Source organism: Epinephelus fuscoguttatus, linkage group LG16, assembly GCF_011397635.1.
Source record: "Epinephelus fuscoguttatus linkage group LG16, E.fuscoguttatus.final_Chr_v1".
In the NCBI taxonomy this organism is placed as follows: Eukaryota; Metazoa; Chordata; class Actinopteri; order Perciformes; family Serranidae; genus Epinephelus; species Epinephelus fuscoguttatus.
The window spans coordinates 33,214,374-33,232,687 of record NC_064767.1 but is presented as its reverse complement, the minus strand read 5'-3'; the positions used below and the strand labels follow the sequence as shown (position 1 = coordinate 33,232,687).

At 40.7% G+C, this 18,314-nt stretch overlaps 1 protein-coding gene across 3 annotated transcripts in view; it reads left to right on the top strand.

Annotated features, from left to right (window-relative positions):
• The window catches only part of xpo1b (exportin 1 (CRM1 homolog, yeast) b), a 31,948-nt gene extending 13,909 nt beyond the window's left edge, over window positions 1-18,039 (top strand). For all 3 annotated transcript variants that reach the window (XM_049601314.1, XM_049601313.1, XM_049601315.1), the window contains exons 7-25: window positions 1,276-1,457; window positions 3,024-3,072; window positions 3,185-3,304; window positions 3,511-3,639; window positions 3,724-3,882; window positions 4,060-4,257; window positions 4,921-5,059; window positions 7,616-7,797; window positions 7,984-8,140; window positions 8,239-8,402; window positions 8,582-8,716; window positions 8,832-9,015; window positions 11,494-11,600; window positions 12,191-12,385; window positions 13,709-13,877; window positions 14,262-14,396; window positions 14,516-14,675; window positions 14,765-14,861; window positions 16,585-18,039. In XM_049601314.1, the coding sequence (XP_049457271.1) occupies window positions 1,276-1,457; window positions 3,024-3,072; window positions 3,185-3,304; window positions 3,511-3,639; window positions 3,724-3,882; window positions 4,060-4,257; window positions 4,921-5,059; window positions 7,616-7,797; window positions 7,984-8,140; window positions 8,239-8,402; window positions 8,582-8,716; window positions 8,832-9,015; window positions 11,494-11,600; window positions 12,191-12,385; window positions 13,709-13,877; window positions 14,262-14,396; window positions 14,516-14,675; window positions 14,765-14,861; window positions 16,585-16,731 (2,808 nt within the window). In that variant the 3' untranslated portion in view covers window positions 16,732-18,039. The remainder of the gene's footprint in view (window positions 1-1,275; window positions 1,458-3,023; window positions 3,073-3,184; window positions 3,305-3,510; window positions 3,640-3,723; window positions 3,883-4,059; window positions 4,258-4,920; window positions 5,060-7,615; window positions 7,798-7,983; window positions 8,141-8,238; window positions 8,403-8,581; window positions 8,717-8,831; window positions 9,016-11,493; window positions 11,601-12,190; window positions 12,386-13,708; window positions 13,878-14,261; window positions 14,397-14,515; window positions 14,676-14,764; window positions 14,862-16,584) is intronic.
• Window positions 18,040-18,314: the final 275 nt, after the last annotated feature.

The window sequence follows — 18,314 nt, the reverse complement described above, 5'->3', positions numbered from 1 at the left end:
CTTTTCTGTAGCTAAAGTGAAGGGGTATGTGCAGAGCAATCCAGTGATTACTAGGTAAAAAATATATTAGTCTTTTCACCACATACACTACCTCTAAATGCAAGACAGTTTAGCATACCTGTATGTAACCAGTACAACATGATTCATACGAAAAAGATAGAAAGGCTGTCAGTCTGTTTTAAACAGATTTTCATTGTTTGGCCATCTTGGTGCCTCAAGGCTCCCCTAAGCCTTTGCAGTGATAATTTTTAACCTGAAGATGTCACTCTTAATTAGTCTGTATGACTCTAAACCGTCCAGGTCAGCTGAGTCCATGATTCCTTATTAAAATTGCATATTAATTCTCCTTGAATTTCTCAAGCAGGGCAGTGGATGTTTATAAATTGTCGCTTTGGCCTCATGATTAGAAAGAGGATCTGAAAGCTGAAGGAGAAGCAGTGTATTTGTTTTTATGGAAACATTAGAATGAAGATGTTTAGTTTTTTTAACCAGCAAAGGGCTTATCAACAATGATGCGCAATATAAGTACAGAACTACATATTATGTAAGAAGTCGTGTCAGAGGTGATTGCACTTGTACTCCAGGAAAGTGCTGAATCCTCTAAATTAGGGCCATAGAAATTAGCTGCTCACTGGTGTGTGCTGTCTGATCAACAAATTAGTGCGGACCACTTCAGGACACTGTAGTGAGTCACTGAGATGTGTATCAGAAAGATCATGAGTCTGACAAATTAGAGCTCAGTGATTTATTGGTCCACACACACTCTCTCACTTTCACAGTTTGACACCACCTCCTTGTGTATGCATGTGCATGTGTCTGTGATGTATATTTACATGAAGGAGACAGAGATTGGCTCACTGGCTACACAAGTGACTTTGCATTAATGCCAGTGAGAATGAGTCACTGCCTGCGTCAGCTGAGCTAACATTGTTTTGGCCTTCAGGGATTGTAGAGCTCCAGATTCCTCACTCTTCCTCAGGAGGCTGCATTTAAAATGTTTGTGTACATGTATGTTGTTTTTTCTGGTTGTGTGGTGTTTGCTTGTATCATGTGATTTCACAAACAAACTTGTACACTGTGTTTTACTACTGAGTGATCACAGTGAAACAGGAACAGGGGCACATGCCTGACTTGAGATTGAAATTGTTATTTTTAGCAAGAGTCACAGATTCATCCTCTTAATTTTTCATTTTCAGATCACATGTGGCTCTCAGTGGAAAATGTCACCGTTGAACCATGTAACACTAATGTGTGCGTGTGTCCCTGTGTGTGTAGATCCTGAAGCAGGAGTGGCCCAAGCACTGGCCCACATTCATCAGTGACATTGTTGGAGCAAGTCGTACCAGCGAGAGCCTTTGTCAGAACAACATGGTCATTCTCAAGCTCCTCAGTGAGGAGGTCTTTGACTTCTCCAGTGGCCAGATGACCCAGGTCAAAGCCAAGCACCTAAAAGACAGGTCAGCATGCTGCATCTTCACAAACCTCTGGAAGCACAATCCTGTTTTGATGGCATTACTAGAAAAGCTACAATGGGGTCAGTGTATCTGAGTGTTCCACCAACATTTCATAATTAACCTGTTTAACCCTTTAGCCAAAACAATGAGTGTTTCAAAGTCAAAAGACAGATTTTGTGTGGGATATCACATTATAAACAAATGCTTTATAAAGGCAGTAATAATGAAATCTTGTCCGTCACTGATCCTACATATGTTCGCACTTTCAGAACATCATAAAATATGATCTCAGTGTGTTAGCATTTTGAAAAATGTTGCAGCAGGCAGTAAATCTAATGATGTAATGCTGTGATGTGTATTTTACAGACTTGCAGACAAACTGCAGTTGCTTTGCACTGGATGCCTCTTGTTGTTGACACTTTTATTACCGCTCCATTTCACAAGTCAATCAGTGTCGTTTCAAGTATTATGCAGTTGATTTGCAGTTTCAGTGTTGCCTTAATTGTAAGCAGTTGTGCACTGTGTTGTGCACAGCCTGCACATACTGCACAGTAGAAATGAGCTGTGTGCAGTTTGGCTGCACAGCGTAGGAAACTTTGAGATATGCAGTTGGAGTCATGATGTCAAAAACAAATGAACTTTATTTCCCTCATATCCATGGACAATTGATGCTTGTCAAGCTTGATCGACTGGGGCTGATGTTCCATCATATTATATGCAGTAGTTTGTATGTATACAATGAATATGGTGGTCGTCTCATTGCCAAGGTTTAGCACCAATTTATTTGGTCTCAGATGTTCCAAGAGAGTCTTTAACTGAGAGCAAAGCTGCACAAGTTGTTGTTTGGTATGTGTGCTTTCTGCGACTTCAGACAGCCCGTTCTATATAGTTTAAGTTCTACACACAATGATAAATGTCTGAAGAGTGTAGTAGAGTTTCTTATTTGTTTGTGTGCAGTTGTTTTTATGAGCTTATGCACTATAACTGAAACAGTCTCACACCTCAATATTTCAACCACTCAGCTACATTTGACTTTGGCTGTACTCACTGTTTTATAGCCTCAGGTGTGTCATGTGTGTTTTACAGGAGCAACTGTAAATTTCAAGCTTTGATTCATCAGTTAAGAAAACATTCTTTCATGCTTTAATAATGAATTTAAGATTTTTTCCACAATGTTTTACTGCAGAGGCAACCACCTTGACTAATATAATTTTCTACCCCCGCAAACATTAGAAAACATTAATACACTAAAGGGAAGAAAGACTGACCTTCAGGGGAAATATCAGAAGACCTATTTCACTCAACAAATGTCATAATTAATCAGTAATTGTTTAGAGGCAAAATGATCACAAGAAATGCCTCAGGATCTGTCAGGTTTAGCTCAGCGGATGAAAAAATCCCATCCCAATCCCATAAATCCCAGCGTTGTACTGTTTTATATAAAGAGTCAAGGTGACATTAATTTAAGAGGGAGCTTGTAAATGCAAGAAGATCCCTAAAATGTCAGTGTCAAAATGTGTTGGGTGCATAAAGTTTGTTCCATAATGGTTCTCCTGTTTTATTTTCCAGCATGTGCAATGAATTCTCTCAGATATTCCAGCTCTGCCAGTTTGTTATGGTATGCAAACCCTCATCTCTTACTTTTTAGCATTGGTATACAATCATTATATATGAGATACATGCCAGTGTATGTCCTTAAGCTAATTGTTGTCTCATTCGTTGTACTCTAGGAAAATTCCCAGAACGCCCCCCTGGTCCACGCCACTCTGGAAACCCTCCTTCGTTTTCTCAACTGGATTCCTCTGGGGTACATCTTTGAAACCAAACTGATCAGCACGTTGGTGTATAAGGTATGTGCACAATCACACACAGTGTCATGAAACAAGCTCACTAGAACTGCAGGACCCATAACTAATTAATTGTTCATAAAACAAATCCTCTCTCATGGAGGAGTATGCCAAGCAAGCTTAAAAATACTACATATAATTGCTAGTTACACACACAGATTGTTAACCAAAATAGTCTTTAACTAAACATCTGTTTTATCTGTTTTCAGTTCTTGAACGTGCCCATGTTCCGCAATGTGACACTGAAGTGCCTCACAGAGATTGCCGGTGTGAGCGTCAGCCAGTATGAGGAGCAGTTTGTCACACTCTTCACCCTGACCATGTGTCAACTCAAACAAGTGAGTGAGCCTCAGATAAGATCATACTCAGATTCACATTTTTTCTCAGAGATACTAATTAAGGTTCAAATCTCATCCGATCAGATGCTGCCTCTGAACACCAACATTCGGCTGGCCTACGCCAACGGGAAAGATGACGAGCAGAACTTCATCCAGAACCTCAGTCTGTTCCTCTGTACTTTCCTCAAAGAGCACGGGCAGCTCATTGAGAAGCGGCTCAACCTCAGAGAGACATTAATGGAGGTAAGAGAGAATACTGTCAGTAGCAGGGACACAGTCCTGTGGTATTACAGCTTGTCTAGACAGGCTGCACAGGAGAAAATGGGAGACTAATATTGCATAATAAACAAATGGATCTATCCAACAGAAGGAGTATTAAACTGCATCCATTGTGTAATTCTTCCCTTGGTCATCTCCCAGGCCCTCCACTACATGCTGCTGGTGTCAGAGGTGGAAGAGACTGAGATCTTCAAAATTTGTCTTGAGTATTGGAACCACTTGGCTGCTGAACTGTACAGAGAGAGTCCCTTTTCCACGTCCACGTCCCCCCTGCTCTCTGGCAACCAGCACTTCGACGTGCCACCACGCAGACAGCTCTACCTACCTGTACTTTCCAAGGTACCACACACAGCAGATTACATTGTATTAAACTGATTTATTAAAGAATTAACACACCTGTAGCCTTCATTGCCCTTTCCCCTCCCGTCTGATAACATTTACATATGCATTGATGCATTACAATGAATTAATGCATTGTTGGGATGTCAACAACATAGCCATAAACTGACAAACACAACTTTAGATATTTTGAGTTAGCTGTTGCAGTTGATTTTATGAAAACACACTTTTTAAGTTAGAGATTGCACAGTAGTCAAGTGTGTAGGGGTGCTGAATTGTTTCAGTGGAGTCTTAGCTCACAGTCATACTAGAATCATTTGGCACTGGTCAGGCAACAGGTGGCTGCTAAACTGCTGCCAAAAGATTTGCTAGTTAGAACGTTACTGAAAATCAGCAACCCGTGAAGCAAAATAACAACAGATATTTTTCTCTGTGGTGATAATATTTTACATTCCATTAACAGTGTGTGGTGTGTGTGTGCGTGTGTGTGTGTGTGTGTATGTGTGTATAGCAATACGCCTTGTCGTATATTATCCTTTAACATGTATCCCTACTCAGATTACACACTGTGATATACAGTATGTGTGTGTGTGCAAGTGTAAGCACAGTAAGGCTGTTCGTCGATGTGTGTGTTTGCTGACAGGTGTTTATCTCTTGCAACAGGTGCGTCTGCTGATGGTAAGTCGGATGGCCAAACCAGAGGAAGTGTTGGTGGTGGAGAATGACCAGGGAGAGGTGGTCAGAGAGTTCATGAAGGACACCGATTCCATCAACCTCTACAAGAACATGAGGGAAACCCTTGGTATGGCTTAATAATAAGAGCACCTCAGTCCATATCTGCTGCCATTACCTGTAGCCAACTTTTTCTTAGCCACTTGTCTTAAAGATGGAGTGTGTAGTCGATCAGAACTACAAAGAGTGATATATCTGTATAGCTTCTAATTTATCTGTCAATCCAGTAACTTTGTCATTGACAATAATGCTACTGCCCTGTTAATTTTACTCAGTACTTGGGGAGAGTGATATGGCCCTAAAATAATATCATGATATTTCAGGGTATATTTGCGATAACAATATTCTTGATGATATGTCAAATTGGTAAAAAAATATGTAGATTTTTTATTATTAATTAAGGAAAACAGTATTGCAACAAAATAAGTGATATAGTCTTAGATGTTAACCAGTTTACCATCAAATAATCAGTAAAAACTGAACAAAAATGATCTCTCATTTCTTTAGTTTGTAAACAACAGTAACTCAGAGTGAGATTCAGATTCTATATACAATATTAATAGTTCTACCACAAATTACACATTTAAACAGCTCCCAAAATACAGAAAATGTACCTTAAATCAGTAGGCGATTTCCCTCTCTTTTAGCAAAATCCCTAAATGATTGAGTTGTTTTTTCCCACCTGGACCTGTATGCTCTGCCATTTCTCCTCTAATCATCACGTTGTAACCTGTGACTGGCTGTTGTGCTACCATAACTATTGCACACTCACATACATGTTGTGTTTTTTGTCGAGCTGCGAGTGTCACATAGGTTTTCATTACCAAAGTTTTATGACAAAATATCACCGACTCCCGTGTGCACGCAGCGTGAAAGGAGAGGGAGAGACCCTGTGCTACTGCCTGTGGAGCCGCTGAATGAGTTCCTTCTGCAGGGAGGGTAACTCGCGCTAACTTGCTAAAAGAGTCTGAGAAGTCTGAGGCTGTTCAACACTAAGGACGCCCAGGCCTAATTCCTCTCTACTGAAGCTGCTCCTCTTTTTGAAACCACTGCGGAGTCGCTAATTATTTCGCTTTCAGCCAAACTTGTTGTTGCTGTGGGTAACAGTATGACATCAATATGTCAACAAGTCCAAATATCGCAAATATCACAATATGAATTTTTTTATATGATTTTAAAAAATATACCAGTGTTATTGTGAATGAGATGATATGGCACACGCCTAATGATACGTAAAAATACGGCATTACCATGATGTGTAAAAATTGTAGGACAATTGGGGTGCACATGGCTCAGGGGTTAATATGTTGGCTGGGGTTCTCCTGTTTGGAGTTTCATTTTCTCCCTGTGTCTGCATAGGTTTCCTCTGGTTGCTAATGTTTTTCCCCCACAGTTAAGAACCATGCAGTTTAGATTACGTTCATATTACAAGCAAATGTGGCCCAAATTCATTCCAATTTCATGCCCTCATGTGGCACAGATCTGATTTTTAGGACAACGTTATCATATTTTTTACCAAGTAGGTCTGTGCCACCTTCATATGTGGTCCTAAATCCGATACGTATTTCATTACCGCCATGCAACCGCTGTGGGATCGATCATATCAGAATTCATGTGTGTCTCCCATCCGCTCATGGATTTTTCAGGTTATAGTGTATTAGTGTATTGCTGCTGGGGACTGCCCATTGTTCTGACAGCCCATAATTCTGAAGCTCCGATAGTCCAAAAAATGTCCCACTGGACTGAAAGCCCATTTGTACAATAGCCCGGGCTGTTTCTCCAGTGGCACTCTCTCAAACAGAAGCAAACAGCTAATTTTTGTTCAGAATGACATCATTGGACCTTTGGCCTAGAGATGACCTGTCCTACTATGCCTGTGATTGGCTAGTGTTGGCTTTTGCGTTCCTTTGTCTTTTTACCCTCATCCTTAAAATATAACAAATTGTCATCCAACCTCAGTAGCAAATAACTCCAGAGAGGAACACTTGCAATGCTGTGTCATTCATCTTTTCCCAAATGCCTGTTTTGCAAATGTGAGGTTTTTTGTTGCGTGCATGTGTGTGATGTCATTGTTTGCATTTGAGGTGTTTCAGGGCAGAGATCTGTTTACACGGATATCACATACAGGTCACTTCAAACCTAAATATGAAGAGTTGGGGCATAAAGATCAGATCTGAGCATTAAGCCCTGTAATGTGAATGTATACTTAGATTGATTGGAAACTCGTAGACCAGCAGTCCATTCAGGCTCTGTCTCCTGGGATAGACTCCAGCCCCCTGTGAACCTGAGCAAGATGAGCCATTAAGAAAATGGATGTAGAGAAAGCTTCAGTGATTATACTCTTTACTATTGCCTGCTTGTAACATTGACTATTTGAAATAGAAGGATTTTCAATTATTATACTGACTCCAGGGTCATAAAATAAAAGCTAGAAAGCAATGACTGCTGGTAAAATTAGATTTTGATGACTATATTGATCAGTGTCACTTACCACACTGGCAAACGTTTCACTTTTCCTACCCTTTTTTTTTCCATGTTCAGAGATATACTAAAGTACTATAAGTCATACTATATTAAAGTCCACCATGCTTTGTACACGTATTAATAACACTGTGCTATCCTGCAGTGTACCTGACTCACCTGGACTACGCAGACACAGAACGCATAATGACAGAGAAGCTCCACAACCAGGTGAACGGCACTGAGTGGTCCTGGAAGAACCTCAACACATTATGCTGGGCCATCGGATCCATCAGCGGGGCTATGCACGAGGAGGACGAGAAGAGGTTCCTGGTCACCGTCATCAAGGTATTAAAAAGCTCTGAACTCATGTTAGATAGACGACCAGCGTGTTCTGTGTCGTAGTAGTTTATATTTAAAAAGCTCAGGACCTACGAGACTGTCACAATGTGATCAGAATTTTATGTTTTTGAAGCCATTGAACAGAACACTAAACATTATGTCTAATTCTGAAAAACCTCCCGTTTGTCTCAGGATCTGCTGGGTCTGTGCGAGCAGAAGAGAGGAAAAGACAACAAGGCCATCATAGCCTCCAACATCATGTACATTGTTGGCCAGTATCCACGCTTTCTCCGAGCCCACTGGAAGTTCCTCAAAACTGTGGTCAACAAACTCTTTGAGTTCATGCACGGTGAGACATGGTTTGCACTGATTTACAAATGTCGGATCTAAAAATATAATTTTTAAAACTACATAAATTTTGATCACCCTCCATGCCTCCTTCATCAGAGACCCATGACGGTGTTCAGGACATGGCCTGTGACACGTTCATCAAGATCGCCCAAAAGTGCCGGCGCCACTTTATCCAGGTGCAGGTGGGAGAGGTGATGCCATTCATCGACGAGATCCTCAACAACATCAACACCATCATCTGTGACCTTCAACCCCAGCAGGTCAGCAAATACATGCTAATTTTCATCATCTCAAGACATTTGTCAATCTCCTCCCCCCCCCCCCCCAAAAAAAAAAAAAAAATACAGAGAGACACAGTTTTATAGGAAAATAATGGGAAATAATTTGCCTTTTTCCCAATCAAGTTTGCATGCTGACCAGTTTTCCTGTTTATGTCCAGGTGCACACATTCTATGAAGCAGTAGGTTATATGATTGGAGCCCAGACAGATCAGGCTGTTCAAGAGCACCTGATAGAAAAATACATGCTGCTGCCCAATCAAGTGTGGGACAGCATCATCCAGCAGGCTACCAAGGTAAGAGTTTACCCAATATACCAGACTATAATGTTCATGACAGAAAAACAAGAACAGTGTGTTAATCTGTCCTCCCCTCCATCCCTCTTCCCGCGGCTCATCTCTCCACCGGCAGAATGTGGACATCTTGAAGGACCCAGAGACCGTGAAACAGCTTGGCAGCATCCTGAAGACTAACGTCAGAGCCTGTAAGGCTGTAGGACACCCTTTTGTCATCCAGCTGGGACGGATTTACCTTGACATGCTCAACGTCTACAAGTGCCTCAGCGAGAACATCTCTGCTGCCATTCAGACAAATGGTAAGGGAGGTGTGTGTGTGGGATCATACAGCTGACTGATAACATGTTTGTAGATTAAGGCCACTTACAGTCACATAACAGTAGTTGCATACATGTTAATAAAGGTGTGTATTGTGACCACCTGGGAAGAGATGTAAGGCTTATCACAATATCACAATATTTTTGACCACATACTTTGACACTGATATTATGTCGGTATTGTAGGGTTGACTTGAGATTTAAAAAAAGAAAAAAAAAATATCAGTAATGTGGATACAATGATTAAGAAGGTAAAGGCATATGAAAGGACAGTTGGTAAATTCAGAAAATTAAATCACTTTATCGTAATCCAGCCCTTAAAACCAGGAAAAGACAACAGTTATGATAACCTAAATCTAAGATGATATGTGACCATCTGTTTGTCTATCATGATGTAGATTTGTGGAGGGTTGTTTGGGTTGTTGAGCTTGTGTATAGATCTGTACACTGATAAATATACTGTAGTGTGTCCCTTCATTGTTGTTAAGGCATGCAGTCTTTTGTGTCACTCCAGCACGGCATCAGTGTGTTGCCGCCAGGTTTAAAAGATACCCAATGCTTTCAGTGCCGTGTGTTTATACTCTTTGTTGAAAGCATTTAGAAATGAAAGATCAAACTACACTTACTAAGACAAGCTATCGTTTTGTGCTTTTTTTTTTTTTTTTTTGGTCAGTGCTACAGTTGCACCATATCTGATTTATTCTAGCCTTTGCCTTTGTGGTTATGCACCCTCTGTATGCAGTAACATTTTAGGATGGTGTCATTCAGTAGTGGCATTTTGTGTCTAGGCTAGCAATACTGTCTCCGTTTTTTCCTGCATGGGCCTGTTTTGGTGACTCATCTTTGAGTCTTCCTGAGCTTAAACGGGAGGAGAGGTGCCGTATGAGGTCTGTCAGTAATAATCAAGTATCAAGGATTTCTGCACTTGCATTGGCTGCTGACTCAGAGCAGGGAAGAAATGGCAATCCACGCAGTAGAAACAAATCCTATTCAAAAGCTTAACCGAACCTTTTGTGCAGTGTGTAGGTCAGCTTGACTATGATCCATCTTTTTCTAGAATAAGACACAAATAATCAATTTGACAGTGATTCAGTGCAGAGCAGATGGTTTTTCAAAAGAAAGGAAACAAACATTTGATTGTGATTAAAGCCAGGCGTCCCACACCTGATAATGAATAAACCTGTGGGGATGGAAGATAAGGATAACATCTTCTAGTAAATGATATGTAATGTCAGTTGGGATTTTGTTTTCTGTTGTGGAAATCCAATTAAGAAACCATTTATAAAGTAACAAGATGGGAATGTCTGGGATAATCCAGTTTAGTTTGTATCTGATGACAAATACAAAAATTTATTACAGTAATACAAAAATTATGTAAACTAATATTGCCATGAAGCAGCCTTGCTCAGTGATTTGTAACATTGCCTACAGTAGCCTAAAACTTGTAGCTTAGTTCAACCACAGCTACATGGCACACCCCCAGTTTAGAGGTCTGACAAGGAAACTAAACAATGTACTGCTGTGGAGGAGTATTTTCACTGCTTCACCTTGTGGTAGACAGCCTTTTTCTAATGGGGAAGCCGTTTACAGCTTCAGTTTCTCATCTATGCTCTCGTCAAAGCCACCAGACTCCACTGACAAAAAACAGTAATTCTATGTCGCTGTATATAGGGAGATGCTGGTCAACTGCTGCTGTGATCAGTTAGTTTGTTTGTGTTATTATGTGACTGTTGAATCTGAACCAACCCTTTTCAACACCGAAGTCACACAATAACACAAACAAACTGACTGAGGCAAACGTAGACCAGCAGCTCCTGTGTTAGGTGATGTCAAATTACTGTTTTTCTCAATAGAGTCTGGCTTTAAAGAGAGCAATATGACAACTTTAGTTCCCTGTTGGAAAGAGCTGTCTGACGTTAGGGTTAAGCAGTAAAAATATTGTAAATATAGTGTACACTTAAAGTGATATAGTTTTTTCAGGTGGCTACAATACTTTTTGCTGTTGACCCGTCCACAGCAGTACATATCTTAGTTTCCGCAGCAGTACTCCAGCGTGCTTCTTCAAACTGGGGGCGTACCAGCTGACATCTACTTTATGTAATCTGTTGACGGGATGGATAAGTACCTCATACAACCTCACTTCAAAAGATCCGAACTATCCCTTTAAAGTGTGCTTGGGAGCAATTCAGCATCTACCAAACTATAATGTACAGCAAACAAGAGGAAACCCTGACACACAGCCATACTCCTGCAGATCCTCCACTGCTCATCCAATCAGCATTAGTCAGGTGCACAGGTCTGCAAAAGCTTTGTAGTTGAGTTTTGTGTGAGCTACACACTGAAAGAGCACTTCTCTGTGCCCTGTGCAGAACTTTTACAAGAAAACAATACATCATTAGATGTGTGAGGGAATTTTCCCCATGTTGAACCTTCAATATGTGTCTCTTCTTTGTGTCGCAGGTGAGATGGTGACGAAACAGCCCTTGATCCGGAGTATGAGAACAGTGAAACGAGAGACACTGAAACTGATCTCAGGCTGGGTCAGCCGATCAAACGACCCACAGATGGTGAGAAACTGCTCTGAAAGGCACATCACTGCCGGGGGAGGAAAACCTAATATTTCTGAAGCTGTGTTGAGGAACAATAACCCTGTTTGGGGTGATGAACATTCCTCTCTAAATTCATTAAACAGAAATGCCATGAGTGGTTTATAACAACATTCTTAAATTTAAGAAAAAGTTAATGCGGACTTTAGCAAAAAGCAGTGATATATTTTTACTCTCATGTCCTCAGGAGACACTACACTCTGTGGCAATCAATGAAACGGTTGACAGTAGCGAAGAAGTAGAACTAATCCTGTTGGTATTTTTAGATCAAACACTAAGATTTCGTTTCCTTGTGGCAGACTTGGACATTTGTGCCCTCAGCTGTGTTTTTATCTGCATAACAATTAATATTCATAGTGTGTCAGAGTTTATAAACATGTGCAAAAATTATAGCTGCACCTTTGTAATGTACCTGTCAGAAAAGAGTTTTTGAAAAGTCTTACTTAAATGCCTTTCCTGCACCCGTCTAAGGTGCAGGAAAGGTGGATGCTCCTGTTTTTCCTCTTCTCTTGGCTTGTTGATCCCTCCTAATCTCTCCTGTTGTTTTTCAGGTTGGGGAAAACTTTGTTCCGCCGCTGCTGGACGCCGTCCTCATCGACTATCAACGCAATGTTCCCGCTGCCCGTGAGCCTGAGGTCCTTAGCACCATGGCAACCATTGTCAACAAGTTAGGGGGGCACATCACCAGTGAGATACCCCAGATCTTTGATGCTGTCTTTGAGTGCACCCTAAACATGATCAACAAGGTAAGGCACAGTGATCAGCTGGACGCAGCTTGTATTCTGATGGTTAAGATTCTAAATGAGCTGATCATCATTTCAGTAACCTGATTAAAAACGGATACACACACACTTTGGTTTACTGTGAGCTTTGTATCTTTGTTTCTGATTTGTAATAATTTACATTGATTAGCACTCGACTAATGTACTGGACATAAGGCAGATCTGTCCCTGCTTCAGTGAAAATGTGAAACACTTCCAGTCCAGTAGGTGACTAAACACATTCATCATCAAGAAAACAAACATTTGAATTAGCAGGTTTCATTTGTGCATAGATAAGCAATCGACATCATGTGGCATTCACAGCAGTCTGTTAATCAGAGTGCTATGCTGGACTGATTATGTTTGTGCATTCTGACGTGATGGGGCATTGTCAGTAGAAAACCAAGGTGAAAACATCTGTCTTATCGATACAGGAACAGGGTCTGTCAATGACCTGCAGCTGGTTACATCTTACAGGCATACTCAATTCAGTTTTATTTATAAAGACTAATATCACAAATCATCCCTCACAGCAGATACTGTATGTATTATAATGTTAATATATCAATTTCCTAGTATTTTACATATAGTTTTGTATATTGTAGTGTCAAAGTAAAGGGCAGTTTCTCCATACAACTGATTTCATTAGCATTTACAGTCCAGTCTGTCTTGGTTGGAGGGTTTGCCTGCAGCAATTTACAGTCATGGCTGTCTAGTTTAAGAAAACCTGATTAGAAGACCTGTGATATTTGTAAGGAACCTTTATGAAATGGTTAATAAAAGCTATTGCAGAAAAAAAAGGTTGCTGGTGATAAAAACGTCAGTCATTCAAGTTTCTCAACTGCTTGTTGGTGTCATCTCTGAAACATCAAAGTAAACCAGTCCTAGCCTGCAGACAGCCTGCAGAGCAAGTTTTCAATGCTCTATTTTTCATGTTTGAAGTAAAACATGAAACACATTATTCATAACGTGGAAAGCTAAATCTAACCAAGACTGTTGATATTCCACAAATGAGTTTATGTACATGAGTTAAATCTTACTCTGTGTACAAGGACGTTAGTTTGGTTTGAGAAGTCTGGGCTACACAGTAAGATTAACTTTCAGAGAGACTTCAGTAATAAAGTCAACTTGAAAGAATGAAAGTGACATGAATAGGATTTTGAAAAGTAAAGGGTACCTTTAGGCTCTGGCCTAGTGCCTATACAGGCTGATAAACACTGGGGGAACCAGACCAGATTGGACAAACTCTTGAATGATGTACTGTATTGTATTTAAACAACTTGTTTTTGTGTGTGTTTTTTCTGCTAGAACTTTGAGGAGTTTCCAGAGCACAGGACCCACTTCTTCTACTTACTCCAAGCTGTAAACTCTCACTGCTTCCCTGCATTCCTCGCCATCCCCCCCGCCCAGTTCAAACTGGTGCTGGACTCCATCATCTGGGCCTTCAAACACACCATGAGGAATGTGGCTGATACTGGTGAGGCTGCTGATATCCCCGTTCATTTAACTACACGTACTAATGTTCATATGGAGCAACAATACCTAGAGCTTAATTACTAAATGGTGTAAACTATCCGGGTGCTGTTTTTTCTCCTGTCACAAGGACAGTGTGTCACAGGTTGGGATTATCTTCAAACAACACAAACAATTTTGTTTAAAAGGCAGAAATGTGACACTGCAGGTGTGTGTTACCTCAGCGATGTTCAAAAGCACTCATTGTTAGTTACTAGCCAGGTCATGCTTCTGGCCCCGCACTAATATCCAGGTATAATGTTCCTTGTTTGAGGAAGAAGTGTGGGGAAGTTTGAACTGAACAATGTGTATGAAGCTGAAGTTGAACTTTGTGTGTCTGCTCATGCAGGTCTACAGATTCTGTACACACTGCTGCAGAATGTGGCGCAGGAGGAAGCAGCCGCTCAGAGTTTCTACCAGACGTATTTCTGTGATATCCTACAACACATCTTCTCTGTAGTCACTGACACATCACATACTGCTGGTGAGTTCACACACTCCTGAGCTGCCGGGACACCAGAATACCCAGATGTAAACATCTTTTAAAGATGAATAAATTAAGTTTCTTTAGTGAAAGAGTGTGTGTTGGTGTGTGTCCTGCAGGCCTAACGATGCATGCGTCCATCCTGGCCTATATGTTCAACCTGGTGGAGGAGGGGAAGATCACTACAGTGCTAAACCCTGCCAGCCCCACCAACAACCAGGGCTTCATCCAGGAATACGTGGCCAACCTGCTCAAGACTGCCTTCCCCCACCTACAAGAGTTAGTACCAGCGCACACTGAGTCACACACATTGTCTGTTGTAGTAAAATACACATTTATTAACATTGCTGTGGCTGTGTGTTTGTTAGTGCTCAGGTGAAGGTGTTTGTGACCGGGCTGTTCAGCTTAAACCAGGATATTCCTGCCTTCAAGGAGCACCTTAGGGACTTCCTTGTCCAGATAAAGGTGAGTCTGACAAAGTTTACAAGTCATGTACAATGCTTTACTCATTCAGAAATTGCTTTTGATAGCTTCAGCTACTGTAGGTGTCATGATGAATTAAAATAGAGCAAGGGGATCTTGATTTTTCTTTTTTTTGTTCTTTTTCGCTCATAAAGGCAGTCCAGAGTTGACTCCTTTGTCTGATATTGTTGCATAAAAACAGCGGTATCTTGGTTAAGAATCAATCAATTCAATAAGTGCTGTGGGGGGCAAAAGCAGAGTTTATACTTCTGCGTTAAATTGATGCCATACCTACGCTGTAGGCTCTGTGTCGCCTACTCTGTGTCGTATTTTGATGTAACGCAGATCTCCTGAAAAAGGTGGAAATTAAGCTTTTATTTACTAATATGTCAAAGATAAGAAACAATAAATGTTGAAGAAAATAAAGCCCCACAAAAGAGCATGTATGTATCCTGGGTTCATACAAGTAGAAGAAAATACTCACAACAGTGTAGGCCAATCAGCACAGTTATCAAGCTGTTGTGAAGTGATGCACCACAACCAATTTAGGAGTAATAACATCAGTGGCGAACACTTTAAAGATGATAGACACTGCCATCTAGGCTGTTCTACATCAACGTCATCTCAGTATCACCCAACATTGTAGTTTGTTGTACTTTGCTCTGCTTCACTCTTACAACCCTGGCAAGACCAGTATGTTGTCATGGGTACACATCAGTGTGGACTAAAATGACTTTAGATTCAGGAGGATATGTTGGTTTCAAGTGATTGGTGAGGGAAAATCAAATCTCCCTCCCCCCACAGAAGTCAGTCAGAGTGGACGCAGTGTCAGACCAGAGATGGAAATGGAGTGTAATGAGTTGATAATTCTGTGAGATATCAGGCAACCTAGTGCCTCCTCCCACAGCTGAATCAAACCATATACAAAAACTAATGCATCTACTAAGTGTTAATTGAATATAATATATTTGAATAATCTGTCTGTGTGTATTTGTTGTTCTGATGAGCTGAACTGAGCCGAACAAGGCCCTGCATAGCTCCGGCTTTGCTGTTTGTTGTGTGTGCTGCGCGGGCTTTGTCTCTTCTCACAGAGGTTATCAGGGACCACATAGTTAGCTGCTTAGCTGTTGTTTCCAGAAATAACATTTTCCTGCATGGTCAGGTTGTTCTGCTAAGTATATGGAAGGTCTGTGGCTGCTGTGCCAGCTTATTGTTGGAGTATAACTGTGTATGATAGTGACTGTGATGTGTTCAGTGTTTTCTACTGATCAGTCCAGTATTTAGCTGCCAGGCTCAGTGGATTTACGATGGTTATTTTCCAGATTATGATCTTGAAATTAGAGATAAAACTGAACTTTTGAGATGTTTTCAGGCGAAACAAATCAGTTAATCAATTTATGAGATCAACAAATCATAATACTGTCAACACTGTTGTTATCCAGTTAATTCTCTAAGTGATTTATTGAGCAAAAAAGCAAAACATTTACAGCCGTTTCTTTCTTTGGTTCAAATGGTAAATTAAATATATCTGTGTTTTCAGCAGTTTGATATCATCTCTGGCTGAGGGAAATTTACAGTTCCAACATTTTTAGACTCATCAGTTAGGTGTTAAATAAACTGGTAATGAAACTGTGCACTAAGATCAGTGTATAAAGAAAATGCATGGAAGGTGGTGTAGTCTGGCTTTCTAATCGTAGTGTTTCCTTGTTTTCTGCTTCTGTTCCAGGAGTTTGCAGGGGAGGACACCACAGATCTGTTCCTGGAGGAGAGGGAGGCATCACTTCGTCAGGCCCAGGAGGAGAAACACAAGATCCAGATGTCAGTCCCGGGCATCCTCAACCCTCACGAGATCCCCGAAGAGATGTGTGACTGAGCAGCAGCTCCACCAAACTGTACAGTACTCCAAACAAACAAACCAACAAATAAACCCTAACCACAGCAAACACAACAAAACCCCAGAGAGGCACTTGAGTGTGGTGGGAGGCCACTCACCCTCTGCAGAGCGGGCCGTCCCATTGGATGTTTGTTGACCAAAACAATGCCAACAATATGTAAATGATTACCGCGTCACCCTGTGGCCCTTTTTACATAATCTGCGTTTTCTATGGAGACTTTTTGTGTAATATCTTTCCAGAACTGTTAATCTAAGCTTATGTTTTGTTGGTCTCTGGCCCATCCCAAGACCTGCATGATGACGTTGTAACGATTAGACAACTTAACCATCTTGTTTTTGTTCTGTTCCCTCCATCTCCCATGTTCTCTTTTTCCCAGTTCTTCCCCATATATTTGTTTATATATAAATATATTATATATACAGTCTGAGCAGGGTTTTTGTGAAAAAACGGCATATGTGTCAAGTCGGCATAGAGGCTTCTAGACCTGTGGTGTGACGGACAGGAAGTGGTCTTTTAGTGGCGCATGCACCGCTTGTTTGGTGCCCCACGGCATTGTGGGAGAATGTGAATCTAATGGATAATGAATGAAGGCCGAGAGATGCTGCATCATGTATCGGCATCTGTTGCTCATGAGTTGTGCTTCACCTAAAAAAAAGTGTGTGGAGGTTTTTTTTTAGGAAAAGCAAAACCGAATATGTGCATATCATCCCAATTGTATAGCATCTTTAATACCATGGGAACATTTTTTTTCCTTTTATTCTATTGTTTCTTTTTGTTGTGGGTGTGTGCGCGTGTGTGCTGTCGCCTAGTCGACATCAGCGTTTTGTTTTCCTCTAAGAGGATTGTTGCTCATTTGTGAGCCTTCATTATGGGATGTTTTAAGGAAGTGGCGGAGGTATTTATGGGTTCTTAGTTGGTTGCATCTTTATAACAACTCCTGTTTAACTCAGATGGCTTTCCAGATTTTGAATTGTACTAATTTAGATTGTTTACCATGCAGTAGTGCTTCAAGTCACTACCTTTAGAGCAAAATGAAAAATAAAACTGGGTTTACATTTAATTTTGTATTTTTTTTTTTTTGCATTTTTCAGTTGTACCTGTTTGAGTTCTGTGCAAATAAACAAAAGGCTTTTTGTCTGGAGAGCAAATGAATTGCCAACGAGTTTAATTAGGAAAAGAATGTATAAATCCAAATAAGTACCCAATCTCTAATGGCAAATTTCCCTTCTCAAGGTGTTACATTTGTTGTGAACTTTTTGAACTGATTAAAGTTGAGAATTTTATAACCCTGCCTTTGCTCCCATTTCTTCATTCCACAACACTGACTCAAAATGTTAAGAGTCCTCTTCCACTAAAAATCGTCTTCTGCTTCTTTTTACTTCACTCAGATGATTGAACCATGCTGTGAATGAGAGAGGAGGAGATGGGATTTCAAGGATTTTTTACCCGGTAATTGGTCATAAAGTATTGAGACCGATTCTTTACTATTCTGTGAAATTACAGTCAGAACCCTGCAGCCTATTTGGACCAGATGAGCTGATTACATTTTGGCAGGAGGCCT